The 23,010-nt window shown below is 33.3% G+C and overlaps 1 protein-coding gene across 6 annotated transcripts in view; it reads left to right on the forward strand.

The window, feature by feature from the left end:
* Positions 1–15,761, forward strand: part of LOC149542758 (protein NEOXANTHIN-DEFICIENT 1) — a 69,288-nt gene extending 53,527 nt beyond the window's left edge. For 2 of the 6 annotated variants that reach the window (XM_089797652.1, XM_089797653.1), the window contains exons 9-11: positions 12,035–12,091; positions 12,459–12,666; positions 15,294–15,761. In XM_089797652.1, the coding sequence (XP_089653778.1) occupies positions 12,035–12,091; positions 12,459–12,666; positions 15,294–15,314 (286 nt within the window). In that variant the 3' untranslated portion in view covers positions 15,315–15,761. Of the gene's footprint in view, positions 1–12,034; positions 12,092–12,458; positions 13,052–15,285 lie in introns of those variants that run through there. The other 4 variants (XM_089797650.1, XM_089797651.1, XM_089797649.1 and 1 more) reach the window with 3 other exon arrangements.
* The last annotated feature ends 7,249 nt before the right edge of the window (positions 15,762–23,010 follow it).

The following is a 23,010-nucleotide window of genomic DNA, read 5'->3' on the forward strand; positions in this document are numbered from 1 at the left end:
TCTTTTTTTAGTTAAACAATTGTAGATTTACAATTGAAAAGACAGTCAATAGGTTGTGATATTGCTATCAGGATTTAACTATGTGATTTTGAATCAAACTCATTGACCCATATTTCATGAGTAGTGATTCAACATGAATCTATCTCTCATGAGAATAAATGGAACACTTAGCACTCATTGGATCTAGGTGATGCTCACAAGGGTGAAGCATCGGGACTTCCCGGGAGGTCACCCATCCCAGTACTACTCCAGCCTGAGCACGCTTAACTTCAGAGTTTCCTCCATGGTTAAACCCAAAGCTTGCAACCTCATTTGCAAAACTTACACCAAGTGTTGTGCCTTATGAACCATTCATTAGAAAGCCCCTTAAGCTCATCAATTGAACCAGTCAATAGGTTGTTTGGAGAGCAACACAGTCTTATATACACTTTTAGTTCTAGCAATACCAACACTCAATTTGTTTCCACCCATAAGTATGAAAACAAACGCAAAAGAAAAAAAGAAAAGCCAATGTTTTTTCTTTTTTAATAGTATTTGAACTGTTTTCAAAAGTTGTACATATATGGTTGTGTATTATTACTATTTTTCTTAAGACAACCACTTTTCCTATAGTTGTAGCTTAATGTTTAGGGGGCTAAGCATGTACATTCAGATTAACTTATCTTGCTTTCTTATTAAATTTATATGAAATTATTTAGACTTAGAATTTGATGGATAAAAAAATAGAAAAGTTACAAAATAGTCTTTTGAAAATAGATTTAAATATAACAAGTCAAAGGCTTGATTACATCTTTCTTTATCTTTTATTACATTGCCTCTATTTTGTATTAGTTACTTTATATTAACAAAATGCCCAATTATGTAATTGAAAGGTATTAAAGACTTAATGATTTTATATATGTAATCTAAAACCATTAAAGACTTAATGACTTATATATGAAAGGGACAAATTTGAAAAAAAAAAAGGTCAATATATATAATTGATCTCTGTTAAAGATTGTTAAAGATTTAATTATTTATCTATGCTTTCATGTTGCCAATGAAGATTCTATGTTATCACATCATCAATATTTTTTTTAACTACTTTATTTGTAATGAAATACTCAAGTTAATGAATGCAAGAGCATAATACAAAAAGGTGAGCACTACGACAATGATGAATTATGATTTCTAAATTTGACTATTATTAAATAATAAAATTATGTTATACTACTTTGATTGTCATGCATGAATTTGATATTCATGCTACCCAATGCACCACAAACAATCTGCAATGATTCATAATATTCTTTATTTATATGGTTTCGAAAAATACTCAACTCTAAACTCCAAATGCTACAAATCTAAATAGGATCAAAGGTAGAAATTTATTTCCCTCTCTTCTTTATTAATGTGAAAGCATTTTTGAACTCATAATTTTTCAGACAATCAATAAAATATTCATTTTTCTTCTCTACCCTGAAATAGATTTATTAAACTAATTACAACTAATTAATAAGTTACTAAAACAATCATCTATTTGTTTACCAAAAGGCAGGGACTCTAGCTCTTGTAGAGCACTTGTTTATATTGAAAATAAACCATGAAGAGACTTGTCCCTTTATGGGACATGTCTATTTGTTAATCAGATAATTAATATAGTAATAAATAAATCATATATATACATATATGTATATATATTATGATATTAATCTCTCATATAACAATATACTTATATCTCATATAATTATATATAGGTTTATCCTACAGAAGCTATCAAACATCAATAAGATCTACCTTAAAGCTATTAGGCTTTATAGAAGGAACTTGCTTTGATACCAATTGAAAACCACACGATTATAGTGAGAGATGGGGGGTTGAATCAATATAACAACTTTTCCAATTTAAAACTTTTATCCAAACAATAACTTCAAATACTAAAAATAAACAATTTTGCACATCAACACAATGACACAATGATTCTATGCGGAAACCAAAGATCGAGACAATGTAATTATTTTTTAAATAAGCTATTCTTTTACAATTGTAGGTTCCTACCTCTATGTTTATGAGCACCACCTCATTAGAAGCTCCGATTCCCACACTTCGTAGCCACCAACTTACTGGAAGTACCAACCCCCACTGCTGTCTTTGTGAGCACCGACCCATAGGACTTAAATTTGATTTTCCACCTCTATCTTTGTTGCTTACACAACTAGTGATGGATACTTTTATTCTATTCTTTTCTCCTCTTATCTAAATGAATGTATGCACTCCTCTCCTTTACTGAAGCCAGTTTTAATAAAAATATATATAATTTTTTATGATTTACACACATACTCATATATTTATAAATCAGATTTCTAATCTGATTATATATATATTTCCTTTCTACTTCATTTATACTTTACTTAAATCTGACTTCTTCATTCATTCCACTCTTCTTTCTTACATTTTCTTTTTATTCCACACACTTATCTGTTTTATTGGTTCATATATATACCTACATATCTTCAAACATAAATTCCTATATATATACAACTTTTACTCTATCCAAAACGACATCTCTTTTGAATGTTCACACCTTTTCATTGAAATAAATTCGTTCTATTGTATAACCTTAATCTTAACTGGCTTGTCTAAAGTTATCAATATTACTGTCTTAACCTTTTAAAATCTCTCTTTCCTTAAATGCCCCTTCAATGGTTTGTATCAAACTCCTTATTCTCATCTCACTGACGCAAGTACAAATATCTGCAATATATATAGATTATATTATATAATCTGGTCCCTGCCTCATCAGCATTGCTTACTTGTCCCTTTGATTGTCGAAGATGCTTGCTTATTTTAAGGTTCCTTTAAATACATCATCACTCCTTAATTTTCTTTACCATAAAAACTCCGACTCTTTTACTCAGTAAAAACTGGCAATCTTATTCAACGTTGTATTCCATTCGAATTGGTAGACTCATACACTGTGCAATTCCATCGTTACTTGTTAGAATTTGTCGCCGTCTCATTCATCTGTTGTTAATCACACATGCACCACTCTTTCTTTCAAAATATAAGTCACTTAAATAATGTCAAACACATTAAAAATCAATTTTACTAATTTGATTCTTCTTCAAGGAAGTGGACGTCGGTTTGTATCTTATGTGGATTGAATATATTCATCATGGCTCCTTCACTTTAATTGCTATGACACTCATATCTCTGTTTAATGCTTGTCACTTATGTTGTAAATCTATTACTATCACTGAAGATAATATTTTGACTGTTTCCTTGACATTTGATATGACTTTTATAAAAGAATTCGTGATTTGTCATGGATGTGTTCAGGGTTTACGAAGTTCATTCAACCTGCGTCGCTTTCCATATAAACTCCACCTTTTATTTTCAAATATGCTCCTTGTCTTATATTATATATGAATAGTTCTTACAAAATCTGTGATAACATCCTCCTTGACAATGCTACTCCAGATTTCTCGTGTAAAGCTATCATTGTTTGGTTGTTGTAATCAAATACACAATGATGTTAATGCTTATACCTCTTTTTCTTATTGGGCCTTCCATATATATTTTTCATTTTGTTCAAATGGCAATAACCTTTAACAATTTAATACGTCTTCATGCAATACAATAACATGTCTCTGCACTGACATAGTTGCTTCTATCATCATGACTACCGTTCCTGTTTATAGTTTCTTTGAAGTCGCTGCATATTGTAGGCTTACTCTGACTGCTACCATCGCTGCCTCGAACTTGCTCATAGGTTGATCTCTTGGATATGTATTCAAATTTCAAACCACTATGCACACTGCGTATTTTAGTTGTTTTCACTGTCGATGTTTTTGATTTCAATTCATGATGATTTGGATATTATTTTTGAACTGTCCAAATATCATTGTCAGAGTCAGTATAGCCTCCATCTTTCATCTAACTTCTATCGGGCTTCCTCAAATAAACTATCGTAGTTTATTAATGATTCATATCCATATTCTCTTCTATCGCTGCCTATACTAGAGACTTCAGTTTCTATAAACATCGCATCTTCATTGGCCACTATATAGTCTTCATGCTGTTGATTAATTCTTCATTACTTGCTCTATGTATTTGTTGTCTTTGTTATTACTGTAATTGCTCTCAAATATTCTTTTGAATCAACAAATAAAGCTGTTTGCTGTAGTTATTACTTGCTCCATCATTATTGCAATTTCATATTTCCATCTTATTATTATTTGATTGTTCTTCTTTATAATACTTTAATCTCCGTAATACCTTTGATGTTGATGATGTTATTGTTGGCCATTTTTGCCCCCCATTCAGCCCATCATTGATAACTGATCAGAGAGATCTTCAATGGGCTGGATTCTCTTGATGTGGGTTAACATGCTTCTCAGTCGGGTTAACATCTTCTAGACATTATAGGCCCAATGCCCATATGCTTTGGGGCTATAGAAATTACCATTGAGCCCTCTATCACATCCTTGTGATCCAAATCCTTGTCCTCTTGATGGTTGAAATTCTCCTTTCTATTAATTAGAAACCACTCCCACCTCCAACCTCCCTTAGATCCAACAGCTTGCTTTCAACAACCCCTATGTTTGCCACGACTTAGTTGTTTATTAGCTATCTTATCTTCAATCTTTAATGCATAGCTATATGCCTCCTCTACTGATTGTAATACCCCTAGTAAGGATATACCTGATTTTTGCCCCAAGTAAAATGACACCATATAATTTGTTGACAATTAGTATTTTATAATTAAATCATCATATAATAGCTACTGAACCTTTTTAAAGTAAATAAGAAATTAGGTTAACTAACATCACATACTTTAATTTATAGCTTCATTTATAATAACCCAAGGCTGCCCAGAGCATTTTTAGCAATAAAGCCCAAGGGTGTAATATGACACCCGTTGGCCAACAAGTGGCAAGAGCCCTTGTCCATTCAACATGGGGTGGCCTACACAAATGGGGAACCTGTCTTTGCACTCCCAACTGTGTCTCATTACTAATCCATACATGATTGCTTCTATTCTTTAGTTTCACTTCCAAAAACCAACCATTATATGGATTGGGGAGGAATGCACAATAGGGAGCCTAGAACATTTGCCGCAGCTAAGCCCAAGCGCGTGATATGCCTCTTGGCCCACAAGTGGCAGAAACTCTCATTTATCCAACATGGGTGGCTACATATACATGGGGAACTCATGTCTACCCTACCAATCATGTTTTATTACTAGCCCTGGCATGATTGTTCAGAGGAGAATGACTAAATAAATAAGTACTAATGTTTTTTAATTAATTGACAATTTAATTCAATAGATAAACTAAAGCTTCCTAACATATTTATAAACAAATAAATAATACCAATCACATTTTTCAAAATATTATAGATGGTCGTACTTTTTCTGAATTAAACTCAGAATCAGACCACTTTTTCCATTTCATTTTCTTGATCCTTTTTTGGATGTCTTCCTTGGATCAAGTATTCCTCCTTCTATATCTTCCATTGGGATGGAGTTGCATCTTTTCGCCCCACCATTTCCTTTTTTAGAGACACCTTTTCAGGATCTCTCCCTTTTGGAGAATAATTTAATGAATTATAAACAAATTCCTTAACTCACTGCCCTAGGCCAACCCTTAATAGCCTTTTTTGTCATTTTTGGCCCTAATTTATGTCTTATTTTTGCCCTAATTTTAGTTATTAATGTGGTGACCTATTCTGTATTTATTCCTTGTCTTTGCCTATAGATAAGCTAGTGATCTGAGACCTTTTTGTGCCGTTTCAAAAATTTATTTTCTTCTGCAACTTATTAGTGATGTTTCTATTCAAGGCATGTGAATGTGATTGATAAAATCAAGCACACCAATCTCATCTTGAACCATTAATCTTGGCCCATTAATATATCTTGAAACATTCCTTCAATTTTTTCAAAATTGCAAGCTTGATTTGTCAATCTATAGAATTAATTTGCATATTTTTTCACACTCAAACAACTTCTGATGGAGATTATATAAATTCTTAAAAAAATAAATAGAACAATTGGAGTGACATATTTTGCACTTTGACTTAACATTCAATCCCATATTCTGGTTCTTTCTCTCCTTCCATCAACTCCTTGCACCCTTGCACATCACAATGATGTACAACCCTTAAATTTAGTAACAACAATTTTATTATTACCTACTCAGATGAAATCTTTAGTTTGCTCCAAATGAAATTCTTTTGCACTTTTGATATCCGATCAATAGCTCTTTTGGATCCAAACTACCATTATAATTGGTTAAAGCTGTTAAAGTCGTCCTTTGCTTGCAACCGATTTTGGAATAATTCCCGATTCAGGTTCATCCCTTTCCTCTTGTTCATCATTCTATTCATTTTATTCTGAATCACTCATACTGAATCTCTTCTTCTTTGGTTAGTTTCCATAGCTTCCATTCAAGCCTATAAACATCTAATGGCTTTCAATGAGTCTATGCTTCTAGCAGTTCTAAGGCCTCTTCCACCCCAAATAGTTACACCTCTTCCTTTAATTGATGGGACATCCTTCAACTCGTAGGTACTTCAACGAGCTCCGATACCATTGGGTGCAGTAGCTGGAGTAAGCCAATCCAACAAACACCAAGCAACATAGCTTTAAAATTAAAAAATCTGAAATATGAGAAGTGAAGATAGATTTTAAACACACAAAATAGATTTAGTGTCAACACAAAAGACAGCCCCAGTCTTGTTACACCCAAATAGAAAATGATGAAAGTCACAATGGACTCTGTTAAAATATGATTGTTTCATCTTTTATGTGACTTGTAATAGCACTTATGTATTTTTTTGTGTGTTTCAAGTTACTTTGTCAATGCATATGTACACATGATATTAAGAGGCATGTCTCCGTAGAGACATGTCTCTTTAATTCTCATTAGTTATCAATAATATTTTCTTATTATCGTGATTAACCATATGATAAGAAATCTTATATATATATATATATATATATATATATATATATATATATATATAAGTGAGTTTTATCCGACTGAAACTACACTAGCATTAATACTCCCTTTTAGTGAATAAGGATAAACACATGGGTAAATATTACACCATTGGTAATATTATGAATGATACATCAAAGAAATATTTGATCAGAAGATTTCCATTATGTGATATCATAAGAGTATTGTCCTATCAGAATATCAACACATGATATTCACCAAATACTATTTTGATATTATATTAGATAACATGAGTTATTGGCCTATCAAAATATCCACAAATGATATCCACCAATTACTCTGAGTAATGGCCTATCAGAACATCAGTTAAATGATATTCACCAAGTACTCAATACGGTAATGGCCTATTAGAATATCAAGGCAAGATATTCATCAAATACCTATCATATATCTATACAAACAACTTATAGACTATCAATTTAATAACATCTAACACTTAGTTGTTGATTAATAAGATAAAGCCTTTCACGAACTATTTCAACATTTACACAAAATGTATATCATGATTTAAGTTATTGTAAGATCGCCACCTTCCAATAACTTCTACAAATACAAGTGATAATCATTTGGAAGTCGTCACTTCCTCATGATGCACACTAGGGGTAGAATCATACACACATGAAATCAAAAGTTCACATGAAGTCACCACAAACACTATAATGTGGTGTTTTCATGACATCGACCATGAATCATATCAAAGAATCAAGTTTTCACCTCAAACTTATCTCTCATAGGGAAGAACATATTATGAGGGATTTCTTTTGGAACGTCTTCTTCATGAAAAAACACTAACCTTTTAACCTCCTTATCGAGGTTATTTCCAATAAGGTGTCAAAACTCCCTTTGATTCTTAAATATATCCTCTATTTTCTCTCGCTCTTTGTCCAAGGTATTAACTATCATGCTTCCTGGTTCAAGAAGTATCCATCTATTTATAGTCTAGATATCCTTGGATCACATGGAACTTCATCCCATGAATCTTAGTCCCTTTAACTATTATAATTCTCTGATTAGTAGAGAAACTATCTCAGCATAGTCTACTCCTTCTGAACCAATATGACCAAGATTTTCAAAAGCAAACTAAAACATCTCATATATTTGCTCATTGTCTGATGGATGTGCCAAACTCCCTCTTGTTTATAAGGGTACTCATAATCTCAATCATCAAATATATTTGCTTCAAGAGCCTCACTTTATCCAACATAATCATCAGATGACTAATGAATTCTAGATCAAAACTTATTTGGAGCTACTGTCATAAGATGAGTCCTACACAATATTTGCTAGCATGCTTTATGTATCATTCTTCTTTTTAGACAAGAACACTCTCGAAGACAAAAGAAAAAAATCAAGCCAAATGACTCTTATAGTACATATAGAAATAAGATTAAGAGAGAGGATAAACCGAGTAGATAGATGTAATACTCAAAGCTAATGAATACTTATCTGTGCATCTTTGATACAAGTCACTTTAATGAAGGTCCATATCCATCGAAATGTCTTCTTAGATTATATGAGAGACATCTCCTCTTTTGAATCATCTCCTCACTAAGGATGGTTCAAATTTGAACTCTAATAGTATGTCTTCTCTCACATATCTCCTCTAAAGATGGTTCGATTTAAGAATCCCCCCCACAATGTGAAATTCCCACTTATTTCATTTTGTAGAAGTTAAGACCCTCATGAAATGATCGGTTCATTTCTCAATGATGCAAAGCCTCTAAGCTCAATTATTATTTCCTTGCTTGTAAGAGTTTGTATAGACTCATATTACCAAGTCAACATTTAGAAATAATAATATGCCATGTATGACGGAGTTCTTTGCTTCCATCTCTCGTCGCTATTATACTGATTTTGAATATTTGCTTGCTTTCTAGAATGTCTACTAGTTGGAGACAAAAAAAAGAAAAGTTATGTAATTGTTCATCCCTGCCAGCCAAGTGAAACATGGTTGTGGCCTAAGACACTTAAGGAGAACATCTATCATTGGTGTATAGATGCAACATTAAAGGCTATCAAGAAACTTTTGTATGTCTATTCTCTCCACAGTCTTCTTTTCCAAGTCATCTTCTCGTATTTATCATCGCCATCTTGTAGATAATCACTAATGCATTTTACATGGTGATATATCCTCTTGGCTGATCTTCATTCAGGTTTTGGTGGCATCTACATGTGATCGGGGCATCTCATCCATTGATACATTGAGATTTGATACTTGTGATTTTGATGACTTCATCAATCGATGCATGCTTTGTATATACTATCATAAGATCGATAAGAGAATCACATCCCATGATCAATATCATAGTGTGTCTTTTACACATCCATGACACCTATACATCGACACAATTTAAGAATATACAGGTAGTGGCACTACTCGCCACTGTCATTTTCTCATATCACAAAATGTATTAATCGATCACATCTCCAATCGTGTGTACACATTTACCGATCCAAATCAGTCTGATGGGTATTGTACTTCAAGAATATATATGCAGTGAACAAACATATCGTGTGTACACATTTACCGATCCAAATCAGTCTGATGGGTATCGTACTTCAAGAATATATACACAGTGCGCAAACATTTATCAGTGTCATCTACACACAGATAAGAGTCATAGCATTTATAATGGAGCTCATCACATATCACAATATCTGTGACAAACATATTTCAATATAAAGCGGGCTGAGCCATGTGATTATATCTGTAATGACTTGATGATATCCAATGGAATATGGAGGATCTCTTCTCATCATGTCGACTGCTGGGTGTATTATTGTTTATATATCCCACACATATATATTTCAGTGATGTTCCCAAAGTTACAACAAATAATATTGGGCCACATATCCATAGTATTGTTGATTGTATAATCGTATCCAAGAAATGCGGCATGAGAGTGTAGAAATATAAATGATGCAGATATCAGGAAAATAGAATATTAATATTTTGGCACTTGGAGATGGTCGACTATTTGTCCATTCATAGCCACTTGTTCAGCAAGACTCCCATGTTCCTGCCGTCTGTAACTTTGTGTGATTAAGCCACAACACGCTGTTTCTGAATTGTTGTTGCCCAAATAACAATACATTCAGTCAAGTATTTCTGATCTATGTGACTAAAACCCACTACACACTACTGTAGGTCTTCACAAAGTTTGATGGGCCAATATAGATCCATTGACAAGAATAAATAATGCAGGTGGCAATATGAAGAGTTGACAAAGTGAACCACGACCATCAATTTGATATTTCTCACCAATATTAATCTCTCAAAATTCGATCATTTTTTTTCTGGTAGTGGTGCAATAATACTAGAGTATTTTGTGTGTCTACAACATTGACTGATTGGAGTTCAATTCAATTTTGTTTTTCAGTACTCTGCATATTATCTGTGCATTACACAAGGGTTCTTCGCCAGAGTTTATATTGATCATGACATCCATTGATAACTTATACAACATTGACTGATTGAAGGTCAATTAAATTTTGCTTTTCAGTACTCTGCATATGATCTGTGCATTACACAAGGGTTCTTTGCCAGACTTTATATTGATCATGACATTCATTGATAACTTATTCTGGGGGAGGATTTGTTTGCAACCAACTCTCGTGTATGCATTCACTCATGCATTCAGATGTGAATGCGAGAGAATAAACTTGGTGACCAATTTGGCATAACCATTGGTAGTCTAAGCGTTGCTAGTGTCCACGTACAGACCTGGCTTATTAATTTATTTATTGGGCCGATAGCCTTAAGTGCTGCTAGTCTTAAGCATTGCTAGTGTCCATGTACCAGTCTGCAAAGTAATATTCTCACTGTGGGAAACTGGCAGCTTGAATAGATGGATGAGTCATCATATGTGAATCACCTAACACTTTTGATACCGTTGAATGCGTATTGAAGCCCATGAACTTGGACAAAGATGCAATGCCAAACATCATGATAATCTGCTATCAAATCTTCCTTAACCTGGCTCTGATGTCATGTTAAAATATGATTGTTTTATCTTTTATGTAACTTGTAATAGCACTTATGTATCTCTCTGTGTGTTTCAAGTTACCTTCTCAATGCATATGTACACATGATATTAGGGGCATGTCTCCGTAGAGACATATCCCTTTAATTCTTATTAATTAGCATTAACATTTGCTTATTATCATGATTAACCAAATGAAAATAAATTATCTATATATGTCTCTTCAGTGAGGTTTATCTGACTGAAACTACACTAACATTAACAGACTCAAAACAAAAGCTGCAAACAAATTCCAGTTAGAGCAATCTAAGGCCCACAACACATATATACATTTGTCACTTCTATCTCACATTGTCAATACCATAAATACTCTATTCTAATGTTTTTTTAGCTCAGACCCAAGCAGATCAATATGGAGACAACTATAGACCCTGTTTGCAAACACATGAAAGTAGCTCTTTGATTACCTCAAGAAGATGTCCTCATATAGGCCTATCTGAATTATATGGTTATTTTTCATATAGGACTACTTTCACCAACTCTCAACCACTTGGAAACTTATAGAACTTGTGTGGATAACGTTTGATGTACATTGGAAAACACTAACACCACATCAGCCACCCAATTGATGAGCCTCAATCCAGCAGAGACAGCCCATCTTGGAATAGGTTAACTGCATCAGTGTTGCAAAAATTGAACAAGTAAAACAAAACCAGACAGTTATTTGTGTTTGATGCTACTTGCCTGTGAATCTTAAGTTGCTTCTGTATCAATTGGTAGATTTAGCAGCTGCAACAAAATACAGTACATATTATAATAAGGCCCTTGTAATCTGAAGTGTCATTCAAATTGTGATATGTTTTAGTCCAACCAACACCCCTCAATAGAAAAGATTATGTCTGCTGATTGCTAAAATATCCAAGCACTTTTTTCATAATATTTATTATTTTCAATAACTGTTCAACTTCAGATTACATTCTGATGTTAGGCTTTCATTTAAGATAATTTTGGTAATAATGATCTTTTTACTTTGGTTTCCAATGTCAACAGTGGCTGCACAAACTTCCAGCCTGACCTTCTCAAGTACTCTTGCTCAATGGACTGCAGGTTGGCTCAAATGCAATGTTCTTTTGACTTCTTATGACAGTCAGGGAAACTTTCAGGCATTTGTTTACTTGATTTGTCTTAAAATGTTGTCAGCAATATGTTTACAGTCTATGGTAGTCTAGGTCATTTGCATGGAAAGAATTTACTTTACTGTTTCCAAGCATTTGTGAACTTAACTGGGTATTGAAGACATATAACTGTAAATTTCAGTATAGATATTTGCAAATAGTTCATCTTCCATATAGTGTGCCTTGTTCTGTCACTTCAACCTATTTTGTTGCATAAACTCCTTTAAAGAAATTGTGTAAAGATAAATGTCTGCCATAAATGAAGTGTCTGACTTCTATTTATTTATTTGTTTCTGTAGAGTGCAATTTGTGAAGACGGCAATAATTTCAGCATGCAATCCAAACCTGGGTAACAATGATTATAGAATATCAGGAATTGGATATGGAACAGCGCTGGAAATAAAACAAAAGGAAGAATCTGCTGAGAGGGATGCCCAAATTTTGACAATCTCTGTGCTTTCATCAAGGCCAATCATTGCTTTAGCCTTTGATGACATGAAAATGCTTGTGAGAGCTCCCATTAATAGCATTAGATAATCATAAATCGTCAAAAACTTACTGATTTTCTGTAAATTAGAATGTAAAGGTCAAGTCACTGTATATACAATACTCATTATTGGCATCTTATTATTCATAGAATGTCAACTTTGTTTTTTCAAAATTAGGAACAGATTAGTTTATGGATTCGGGTCCTATTTTTCACTACTCGCTTGATGCTTCAATTTCTTAGAAGTATACAGAGTAGAGATGTGGAATAAATGTATTTATCTTACAAGCAAAAGATCAGTGAATCTCAGCCCAGGTATTAGCTTACATTAATTTCCTTGGAAGCATAATTTGCAGCATTGACCTTTGTTAAAAGGTTATAAAAGGAAAGTTTTGTCTTTAAGAAGTTGCAGCTCCTTTGAATGCTTTCTTAAATGGAGTGTGATTTTGTGCAATTATGATTATTATTATCCTACTGAAAAGAGTTGCATGTATAACCCTTATGATGTAAGTAAATACTAAATATTAGTGATGGACCTAACTCGCATTAATGATTCTTAATTTCATCTTGTTTGTGTCTTGAAAAGTATAGAAAAATATAGAATTTCAACTTAGTTATAAAAATGTCATAGATTCTCTAGAAACGAACTTTGAAGTTTGAAGATAAAAGTCACAAAAGTTAAAATATCACTTCTTGTAATAAAGAGTGGCAGGCAAACTTAAATGTCTCTCTACAAATTATCTTTTATTTGAAATTTTGTGACATGTATTCACTTAAAAGTTAAAATGTCTCTACATCAAAATTTTAAGCAATGCATCATGTGCATATGCTCTGCAAGTCCAGAAACAAACCAAAACACAACTTCAAAAGAAATTCAGCTCAAGGGCAACTGAGAGTAACAAGTTTTTCAAAATTATAGAAGTTTACAGAGTAGCATACTCCGACACCGAGTCTTGACTGAAATGGGAAAAGTAGAGTACCCAACGAATCACCACATATGGCATCATCAATTTACAAGGACAAGTGCTTCTTTTGTTAATAATGTTGAAGGATACAAGATGACCAAATTCACCAGATATGGACTTCCTCAAGACCCACAAAAGTGAAACTTCAACATTCACTGAATAGAAACAAAGCATCCATAGTAGATGGCAGCGATATCTTTTGTAGGAACAGTAGTATCGATCCAAGTGGCTTATAGTCCGCTTTTCATGTCTATAAGACTATAAATAAATTGAATAATAATACTGCAGATCCAAATGGATGTTATTTTTCACGAGGCATTTGTGGCAGCATGTCAATGTTTCCACTCCATAGAAATACAAGAGAGGTTATTCCAGTGTTGAACATAAAAATCAAAACAAATTAACGATGACAACTAGTGATAAAGATAAGGATTGTTTTGCACAATCATGGACTTTGAATTTCTGGTGAAAAGAATGGTACAGTGAAAGCATAGTTTTCAGGAAAATGCACATTGAGAATCTAATCGACCTACAATCTAGGTATTGCTTCCCATGTGAGAGATATAACAAAGTTAGTTTTAATCAATAACATAAGTGCATTTATACCATCAATCCGGATAACTGGCAACTCAAATTTAACTCTGTGTTGGGTAAGAAGGGAGGTTGAAATCAGACCCTCACAACACTAAACTAAAAAGGCTCTCTACTAAGATGTTTTAGATGCAATTGGTTAAAGCATTCTTGTAAATATCACTAGGAGCAAAATAATAGATCTTACACCCACTTTGAATGTGTCAACCAATGTTTGAATGGCTACCAGATCTCCTTGTTTAAGAAATTACCAATACTAATGTGCTTGGTAATAAATTGATTCCAGGGATGGGGGCTTAGCTCAATTGGCAAGAGCTCATGAGATCTACTCTTCCCCCAGCCCAGGTGGTACTAGAAGACGTACTGTGCCAGCATCACTGATTACGTTAAAAAGTTTACCTGGAACACTACAGTTTATAGGGGAACGCACGCACACACACACACGCACGCACACACAACACACACAACACATTGCACATCGATGGATAAGTAAACTATAGAAGAAAAAACTATAGTTGAACCTGATTGTATCAAAGAAAATGTGTCTTAAAAGTAATCATAATTCCACAAACAAAATATAGTTCTTCCTCACATAGCTACTACTTCAAGGATAGAAAAACCTTAAACAAAAGTGCAAATTGAAAGAAGCTTCTTTGAGCAGCCAATTGGGAAAAGTTATAAAGATTGATCATATAGATCATTATAATAATGTTGAGATGAGAAAGTTCGAAAGAAGTATCTTTCCATGTTAACCCCAAAAAATGGTCAACACATGTCTCCATTTTGTATCTCCTAAACCATAAAGTTAGAGCCGACTTTTAATCCTCATGAAGGATTTTTGACAAGGCTAAGAAAATTCTTAGAAAATAACATATATTGGGGGACAGCCCCCAAGTAAAAGCAGGATATTCAGACAGATTTATATAACCCCATTCTAATTTGTTCACGCTATGCAGATCGATATTGGGCAATAATAATTATATTGTTGTAAAGGTCTTGCTTGATGAACTTTGCTGCTTCTTGGGAGATGTTATACTTTTTTCTTGTTACAGTTATCTTATGACCTTATGTGGCATGTGGTAGTTTTGCAGACGACGAGCTACAAATCTTGAGAAAGAGGAGATAGTGAAAGAAATAAAGATACCAGGGACTGCTGCTGGAGTACTGCAAAAGTCTGGGTAACAGGTGGGACAAGCATGACAACCATGGGAGCCTCCTCCTGAATGTCAGTCAACCTCGCTGCACTTCAATTTTTGGGAGCCAAAGGTTCCGACTGTCACAGAATAGTCTGAAATGAACTAATTGAATATAGCATATGCAAGTAGGAACTAATATTCTGTAAAATATAAGGAGATATGGCCAAGCTACATTTTGGAAAGAACGGTATACAAACACGAAGTACAATGCAGTTAGTGTAACATTCAATTTTTTTACATTGACAATTATTGTGTATACATGTTAACTGATAAAAGCTATGAGAGAGACCTAACTCTAAGACGGCAAACACATTATTGAATTTTTTCACAAAGATGCAAAAATTATTATTTTGTTTTTGTTGATTTTCTGTGTTAAAGGGAGCTATGATTATTCTGTTACATCCCAAGTTTTGTCCTAGTTTTAAAATTGCTCATAGCCGTTGGATTTAACGGATTTTTCTTTCATGATCATGTGAAGTAGGTAGTTATTTGTATCCATTGTATTAACTGTTAATGAACATGGTCATTAACCATTATTTATTATATGATGTTTAGCAATTGCTTGATTTTGGAATTATGGTTAATAACTTAAAAGTCTTTTAAATGTTTATATGAAAATTATTATGGAATTGTTAAACTTCTTTGGTAAAGACCTAACGACTTGAACTCAGGATGCATCTATAGGACCTGCATGAGCTATTAAATAAATACTTCAAGAAATATAAAATAATTTAATTAAAATACAATACGTACTTCAAATGATCTTTCACCTTATTATTATAATATATATTTATGTACGTACACAGATATAAAAATGAAGTGACATCATTATATTATTTTCTTATAATAAAATGATGCCTCCTCACCAATATATTTACATGTACGTATATAAATAAAAACCATAATACTTTTTGAATTATAACCTTCAAACTTCTTCCATCTTTTTAAGTTTTCTTTCTTGTTTGAAACCGATTGAACACTTGGCTTGTTTAATTGGCAAATATTCTTTAAGTTATGGAAGCCAAAGAGTCTTTGTAAGACCTTTTTATATCTTGACTCGGGTGAGACAAAGACGCAAGAACTCCCATTCCCGATTTCTTTTTAATATCGCATTCTTCCTTGCTTAATGTGGCGTCCTTCGCCATCGATACTCTATTGAATATGTACAAGTCCATTGAAATCCTCTTCCATTTCAGTGCCATCTTATTATACAGTTTGTCGTATATGCTCTCTCCTTATTGAAGATTAACTATTTCCACACTGTGGTTATGTCTACAAGCAACCAAAGAAGAGCTGATTACAAATTGATTTGCAAGACTTCAAACAGTTCCAAATTTATATCAAGTCACATGATAATCATTTCCAAATTGATGTTATTCCAATGTTTTTACAAATTGATTTCCATAGCTGTAGCTGTAGATTTTTTTTCATTTATAACTAGATAAGTTAATAACTCTAAGTAGTTGCTTACCAATAAGCATAGTGAATATCTATAACATGGAATCATAAGTTATCTTTGCCAATAGACCTTGGAATTGGATGATAGTTATTTCTGCCATTATTTTCTTAAGAACATAATCATGTAATCACAGATTGTGAAATGTTGGAAGTATATAATCTTCATGAATCATTAAGAGCCGGTTGCTATGAAATTCCAAACACTTAGGACTCACCGGCTATTTAGCCATGGAAAAGGTGAAGATGTGAGATGAAATTTGCAAGGATAAAGAAAGTGAAATCAAACTTGATACATTAATTAAATAACTCTTACTTAATAGCTCATGCTCGTCCCTGATTATGTTTCCTGTTGTCAAGTCAAGCGGTGGTGATCGGATCGTTGAACCCATTAGAAAACCTTAGCCAAGGTAGTTTAAAGGCATGTTTGTTATCTTTTGATCACTTGATGTCAGTGGTGTCAGTTATGTAGACATGTTTGTCCATAACTGTGCGAACATTCTAAACACCGGGATGCTCAGGTGGTTGAACTAAGAATATCCCAAGCCCAATCCTGATGTAGGGAGGGTCTTTTTAATTCAATAAATTGTGTGAGGATAAGTATGGTCTAAGGTTGGGAGGTTAAGCCTAAGTCAATGCTTTTCTTCTTACCGAAAACTGAGGCTTGCACAACCAACTAAAGATCCACCAAATGATACTTGCATGTTTCTTTTTTTTATTTCCGTGATAAGTATTTACTTACTTGTATGTAGAAAAGATAGTTAATTGTTAATCTAGTTATTTTTAGTTGATCATAGATCTAGTTATTTTCAGTTAATCGCTAATCTAGTTATTTTCAATTGATCATAGATACAGTTATTTTCAATTAAATGTTGATCTAGTTATTTCAGTTAAACGTTAATCTGATTATTTCAATTGATCATTGATATGGTTATCTCTGTTGAACATGGTTATTTCAATTAATTATTGATAGTTAAAATAGTTAATGTCATATGAAAAGGAATTCAATTATCTATTCAATGAATCTCTTTATAAGTTGTCTTTATTTTTGTTATGAAAAACCATTTGTTACATATTCTCTTATTGTTGTTTTGTAATTAAATAAAAAACAGGCTCTGAAGGGACCTAAAACCCTTTACAACTCTAGAGCATAAAGATATTCAATGAAAGCCCCAAGATAAAATGCTACCAACAAACACTGAGTGACAGCCCAAGACAACCCAAAGTAATAGTGCAAAGGACAACACTATTCAAGACCAAAAGAAACCAGCAAAATAGAAAAATAAACAAAAAGCCCAAATTACCCAGTGGGTTTAAAAACCAAGAACCCACAAATTGCATGAAACAAGAAAAAACTAGGATTTTCCTTTGCCTCCTTCTTAGAGTGCAATGTTATGTCAAATTGAGGGGATTTCTTATGGTGTTTTCCAATAATTGTGATCCACCCCTCCATCACAGAAGCCTCAACCTGCCAATCTGGAGAAACCAAAGCTTGAAACCATAAGATAGAAACAAGACAAGAACGAACCACAACAGAACCATCAAAAGAGTTTTGGACAGAACTAGAAATGAAGCTCTCTGCTAGAGTAATGACATTGTTATTTTGTTGGATAGAACCAATGACAATAGTTGCAACATCACGCTTTATAGTGCCAGCAATAGCAGTTTTCTTAGCACAACCAACACTTGCCTCCTTCAACAAAGGAAAAACACCAAGCCCAATTTCACAATCTAAAGTAGAGAATCCAACAAGTTTAGTACCCCTAGCTTGCGAAGAAGAACTTGAAGATGCATTGACCAATGCAAATCTAGTTGGAGCAATAGCAGTAGAACTATTAGGAGCTTTACCAATAGACACAAGAACAATTCCAACGAAAGACACACCTGCAAAATCATCTCTGTAAGACACAATATTAACATAAATAGCAGGCATAATACCAACAAAAATGCCCAGAAGCAGTGGGGATCACTTCAATCGGTAACTCCTACACAACAATTTGGGAAAAGATCTTAACAACAGTGTAATGTTCAGAAGAGGCACTCTTCCACCAAGAAGAAAATTTCTCTATCTTAGCCCTCTCTAGTCCACATCGGGCCGCCAAATGACAAGTTTTAAAGCACTTCCTACATTTGAAGTCGAGCCCTTCATAGTCCAAAGTTTGAACCCAAAAACTCTTAGAATGTTATAACTTAATCTTTTTTGGTAACCCCTTGAGATGTCCATCTCTATCAGGATTCGTGCATAATGTTAGATTACTCATCATCCACCATCAAGAAATTTCCAAGAGCTTCCAAAAGAGAGTTAACCCAAAGACGAAAAGGAAGATAGGGGAGCCTCACCCATATCAGAAACTTGTTAAAGGTTTCTGAACAGGGGGGAAGTTAACACAAAATTAACTTTCTATCATCAACATTATCAAACTTCGCAATACAAAATCTCTTGGTTGTAGGGAATATGTGAACAATACCAGATGTAATAGGTTCCCAATGAGAAGAGATCCGCCTATGCAAATAAGGAAGACTCTCTCACAAACCCTTAAAACAATGGATCACACCATAATCAGATAAATCGAAGGAGGCAATCTTAATGTCTTTCACCACAACCTCATCCAAAGAGATATGAATAGGATTTGAAATAGGGAAAGACCCCTTCACTTTCAAGCCCAATCCGCCACCATTCCTAGTCCCACGAGAAAGAGGGTCATATACTCAATCAAAACCTTACTAGCAAACAAAAAGGTCCCTGCAGATAGAGATGCACCAACAAACGGGACCCAATTAACAATGAAGCTTTAGCAAGCAAAACCCTATTCGAAGCCCAACTAGCTAACAATAAGGATGCAAAAGTCATGAACAACGATCATGATCCAATAGACAACAAAACTCTTGCAAATGGAAAAACCCCACTCAAAGGTCCATTAGACTGAAACACTCCAGCTAAAAGTCATAGCGACCTAGTGGCGACGAAGCACCAACAGATGACAAAACCCTATTTGCAGAAGATAATATCCCAACTGAAGCCAACAATGTCCCAGCAAACAACAAAGCTCCAATGGATGACACAACCCTAGCCTAAGTTCCAGTAGATGACAAAACCCTAGCCTAAGTTCCAAGATCCCAACCAAAGCTCCAATAAACACGATTATTCTCTTAGTGTTATGACTCCATCATAACATAATAAAATTGTACTCTATTACAAGTCCTTGGTTAAAATTGTCAATGAGTTGAGAATATAGATGAATTTCATCCTTTTAGTTAACGAAAGTAATTTCATAATGCCTAAAATTGTACAAATGTTAATGGTGTCTGAGATGACAATATTGCTTGGACTATGGTCTATAGGAGGAAAGATTCTTGTTCTTCTCATCTTTCTCTTTTGTTTAATGTGAAAGAGAATTTTAAGGCCAAGGCCCTTGTTTCTCACTGGTTGCTTGCTTCACTCGAAAACTTTCTAGTTTCTAGTTCATTGTTTTCCCAGATTCACTTCTCGTGAGATTTGCTTCATTTTCCTTAATGCTGATATGTAATGAGTCCAGGGCCTTCTTGTGCTTATTAAAACAAAACAAAAGAGGTTACAACTCCTCTACAAGTTATTCTAAACCTAGGAAGGTGTTCCATAATATTCACACATTATGATTAAATGGAAATATTTTAAATAAAATGTGGACAAAGACAAAATCGATTTAGTGTCTAGGTAATCCTATATTCGTCACTAATTAACTTTGTGTCCATACAAGGAAGAATGACCCAAAACCTATGGGATCCCATTATTAAGATATTTCGTAAAACTCTTATTTGTGATGTTCTTTGTGAGAGCCTTGCAGGCTTGGTAAAGATTAACTTAATGCTTCTATCTAGAAACATGTTTAATAAATTGTTTGGAGAGATTGCACTTGAAGACCGATATCTTCATCCAATTAACAACAAAGTCAAACCTTAAGTAAGGTGCCAATGAAATTAAAAGTCCCTTACCAAATTTGGTCTGATGATAAAGTATATAACAATGAAACAAATTATATTAAAATATGTATTAGTGAACCCCAATTCAAAATGAGAAGGCATGCATAACAAAGATATTTTTAATTGTCTCTATGCGATCTTCAAATATCCCATATATTATGTTTGAAATTTCTTTTCATCCAACTATAATTAATTCAAAGACTAATCAAACTAAATAATAAGCCAATAAAAGTAGCCCTAGAAACATTGTTCCCTTCTAAGATACTACACTACCTATGGAGAATATTCTACTAATAAGAGGTTTTACTTTGACACATTTCACAAAAATTCTTAGACTCTATTGACATTAAGCTTTAAGACAAGACATGCAACTTTTACATCACCCTAAACCCAAAAACATTGAAGGTATAGATGATAAAAGAGTCCTTGCCTAAACAACATGAGCTCACTTCATAACAAGAAGGCATAAATCACATATTTGGAGATGATCAACACTTGTCATTTTTCCATTACATCTCAAGTGTGGTGATTATTTTCTTGTAACAACATCTGCCTCAAAAACTTTAATTTAATAGAAAGGGACTATTCATTAAAAAAAAGTTTAAAAACAAGAGTAAGATACATGGACCATTCCTTTCCACCATATGATGTCAAAGAGGTGGTAGATAGGGTACATCCATCTTTTACATAGTTGCCTAATATACTATGGATACTCTTTGCATAATAGTAAATCTCATTCGTTATGACTACCAAGATTGCACATTCTTCCCAACTTGTTTCTTGCTCCATAAGTCTTCTCTCAAGTTTTAAATAAATGACATTTTCTCTCAAAATAGCACAATCGATAACAGCTCCCCTTTTGATTTCTCCAATGCATTTGAGGATTCAATATCCATGTTTGATATCAATCTTTTTTTCTAAGTTGAGATTGAACAAGTTCCTTGCAAGATCCCTTGGTAATTTATATTCATGCTAAAATTTCTTGACTTCAACTAATTAATTGTTACATGAAACCAATGCAATTGCATCTTTTTCTGTTCAAGATTGCATCTAGAAATCTCCAATTGTTCAATCCACTCATAACATTCATATATGGATTAGGGCCCAAAATTGGACTCACAAAGGATTGTTCTTCTTGATTGAACAATTAGGAAACTCATTGGTACATATGTGATAGGGGATTGTGTTGATTGTTTCAGCCTCTTTGTTTGTGATGATTGTTTTGATTGTATTGATTGGTTGCATTGTTTTGATGAACCTAATCTAATTTAAAAACAATATAATGATGTCGTTGGGTTTTCTTGGCATTTAATCATATAAATAGATAAATTAAATAATAATATTGAAATAACTACTAATCAAATGAAATATGTGATTCTATCTACTTCAATGAGGTTAATTAAACAATTTAGTTTTATTATATTATGTTAAGTAATAACTGAAAGTTTGCCAAAATAAAGTAATCAATGCATGCAAGGCTTTCAATTAAAGAATTAAAGTACACTAAATAGTTTACTTTTTTAAAAGGAAATGAAATGATGAACATATCCATACTATAAATAACCATAGAATTAAGTAATTAAATCAAATATTATTATGGAATCTACTAGGAAGGAAATCTTTCAAGAAAAAGGCAGCATTATGTAAGAACCCATGTTAATTCTTCCTTGTTTTCTCAATTTTGGATGTTTGACATTTTGTTTAACACTTGGAAGTACACTTGAATATGAATGGTTCTAAATATTATTATCTTTTGGATATTTTTAATGCTTTCATAATATTTTCTCCTTCATATAATTCATCTTGACTTTCATATAATCAACAAAACATTGTGACAAATAGTTTCCAAACATACCATATGACCAAATTTCTAAAGTTTAAACATTATGGACTATTCTATAAAACTCAAAAAATCAGAATGATGCACAAATAATGCTCTGACCTTAGTGAACAACATAAATAAAGAACTCAAAAATTGTAACAACTGAAACAATGAATTTCAGTATAAATACCTTCTCGATATATAGGAATTGTGATGTGTTGATTGACCATTCAGATTACAACATCAAATAGACTTCATTAACAATTCTTCATTTAGCATACAACTTCAAATTACAATAACACACCGAAAATGGCATCCCAATATTTGTCTAGTGATTGTAAAATAAATTCAAGCAACAATTTAATCTTGCATATC

This window comes from Cupressus sempervirens, chromosome 8, assembly GCF_028749045.1.
Source record: "Cupressus sempervirens isolate cs-2001-9-10 chromosome 8, ASM2874904v1, whole genome shotgun sequence".
NCBI classification, from domain to species: Eukaryota; Viridiplantae; Streptophyta; class Pinopsida; order Cupressales; family Cupressaceae; genus Cupressus; species Cupressus sempervirens.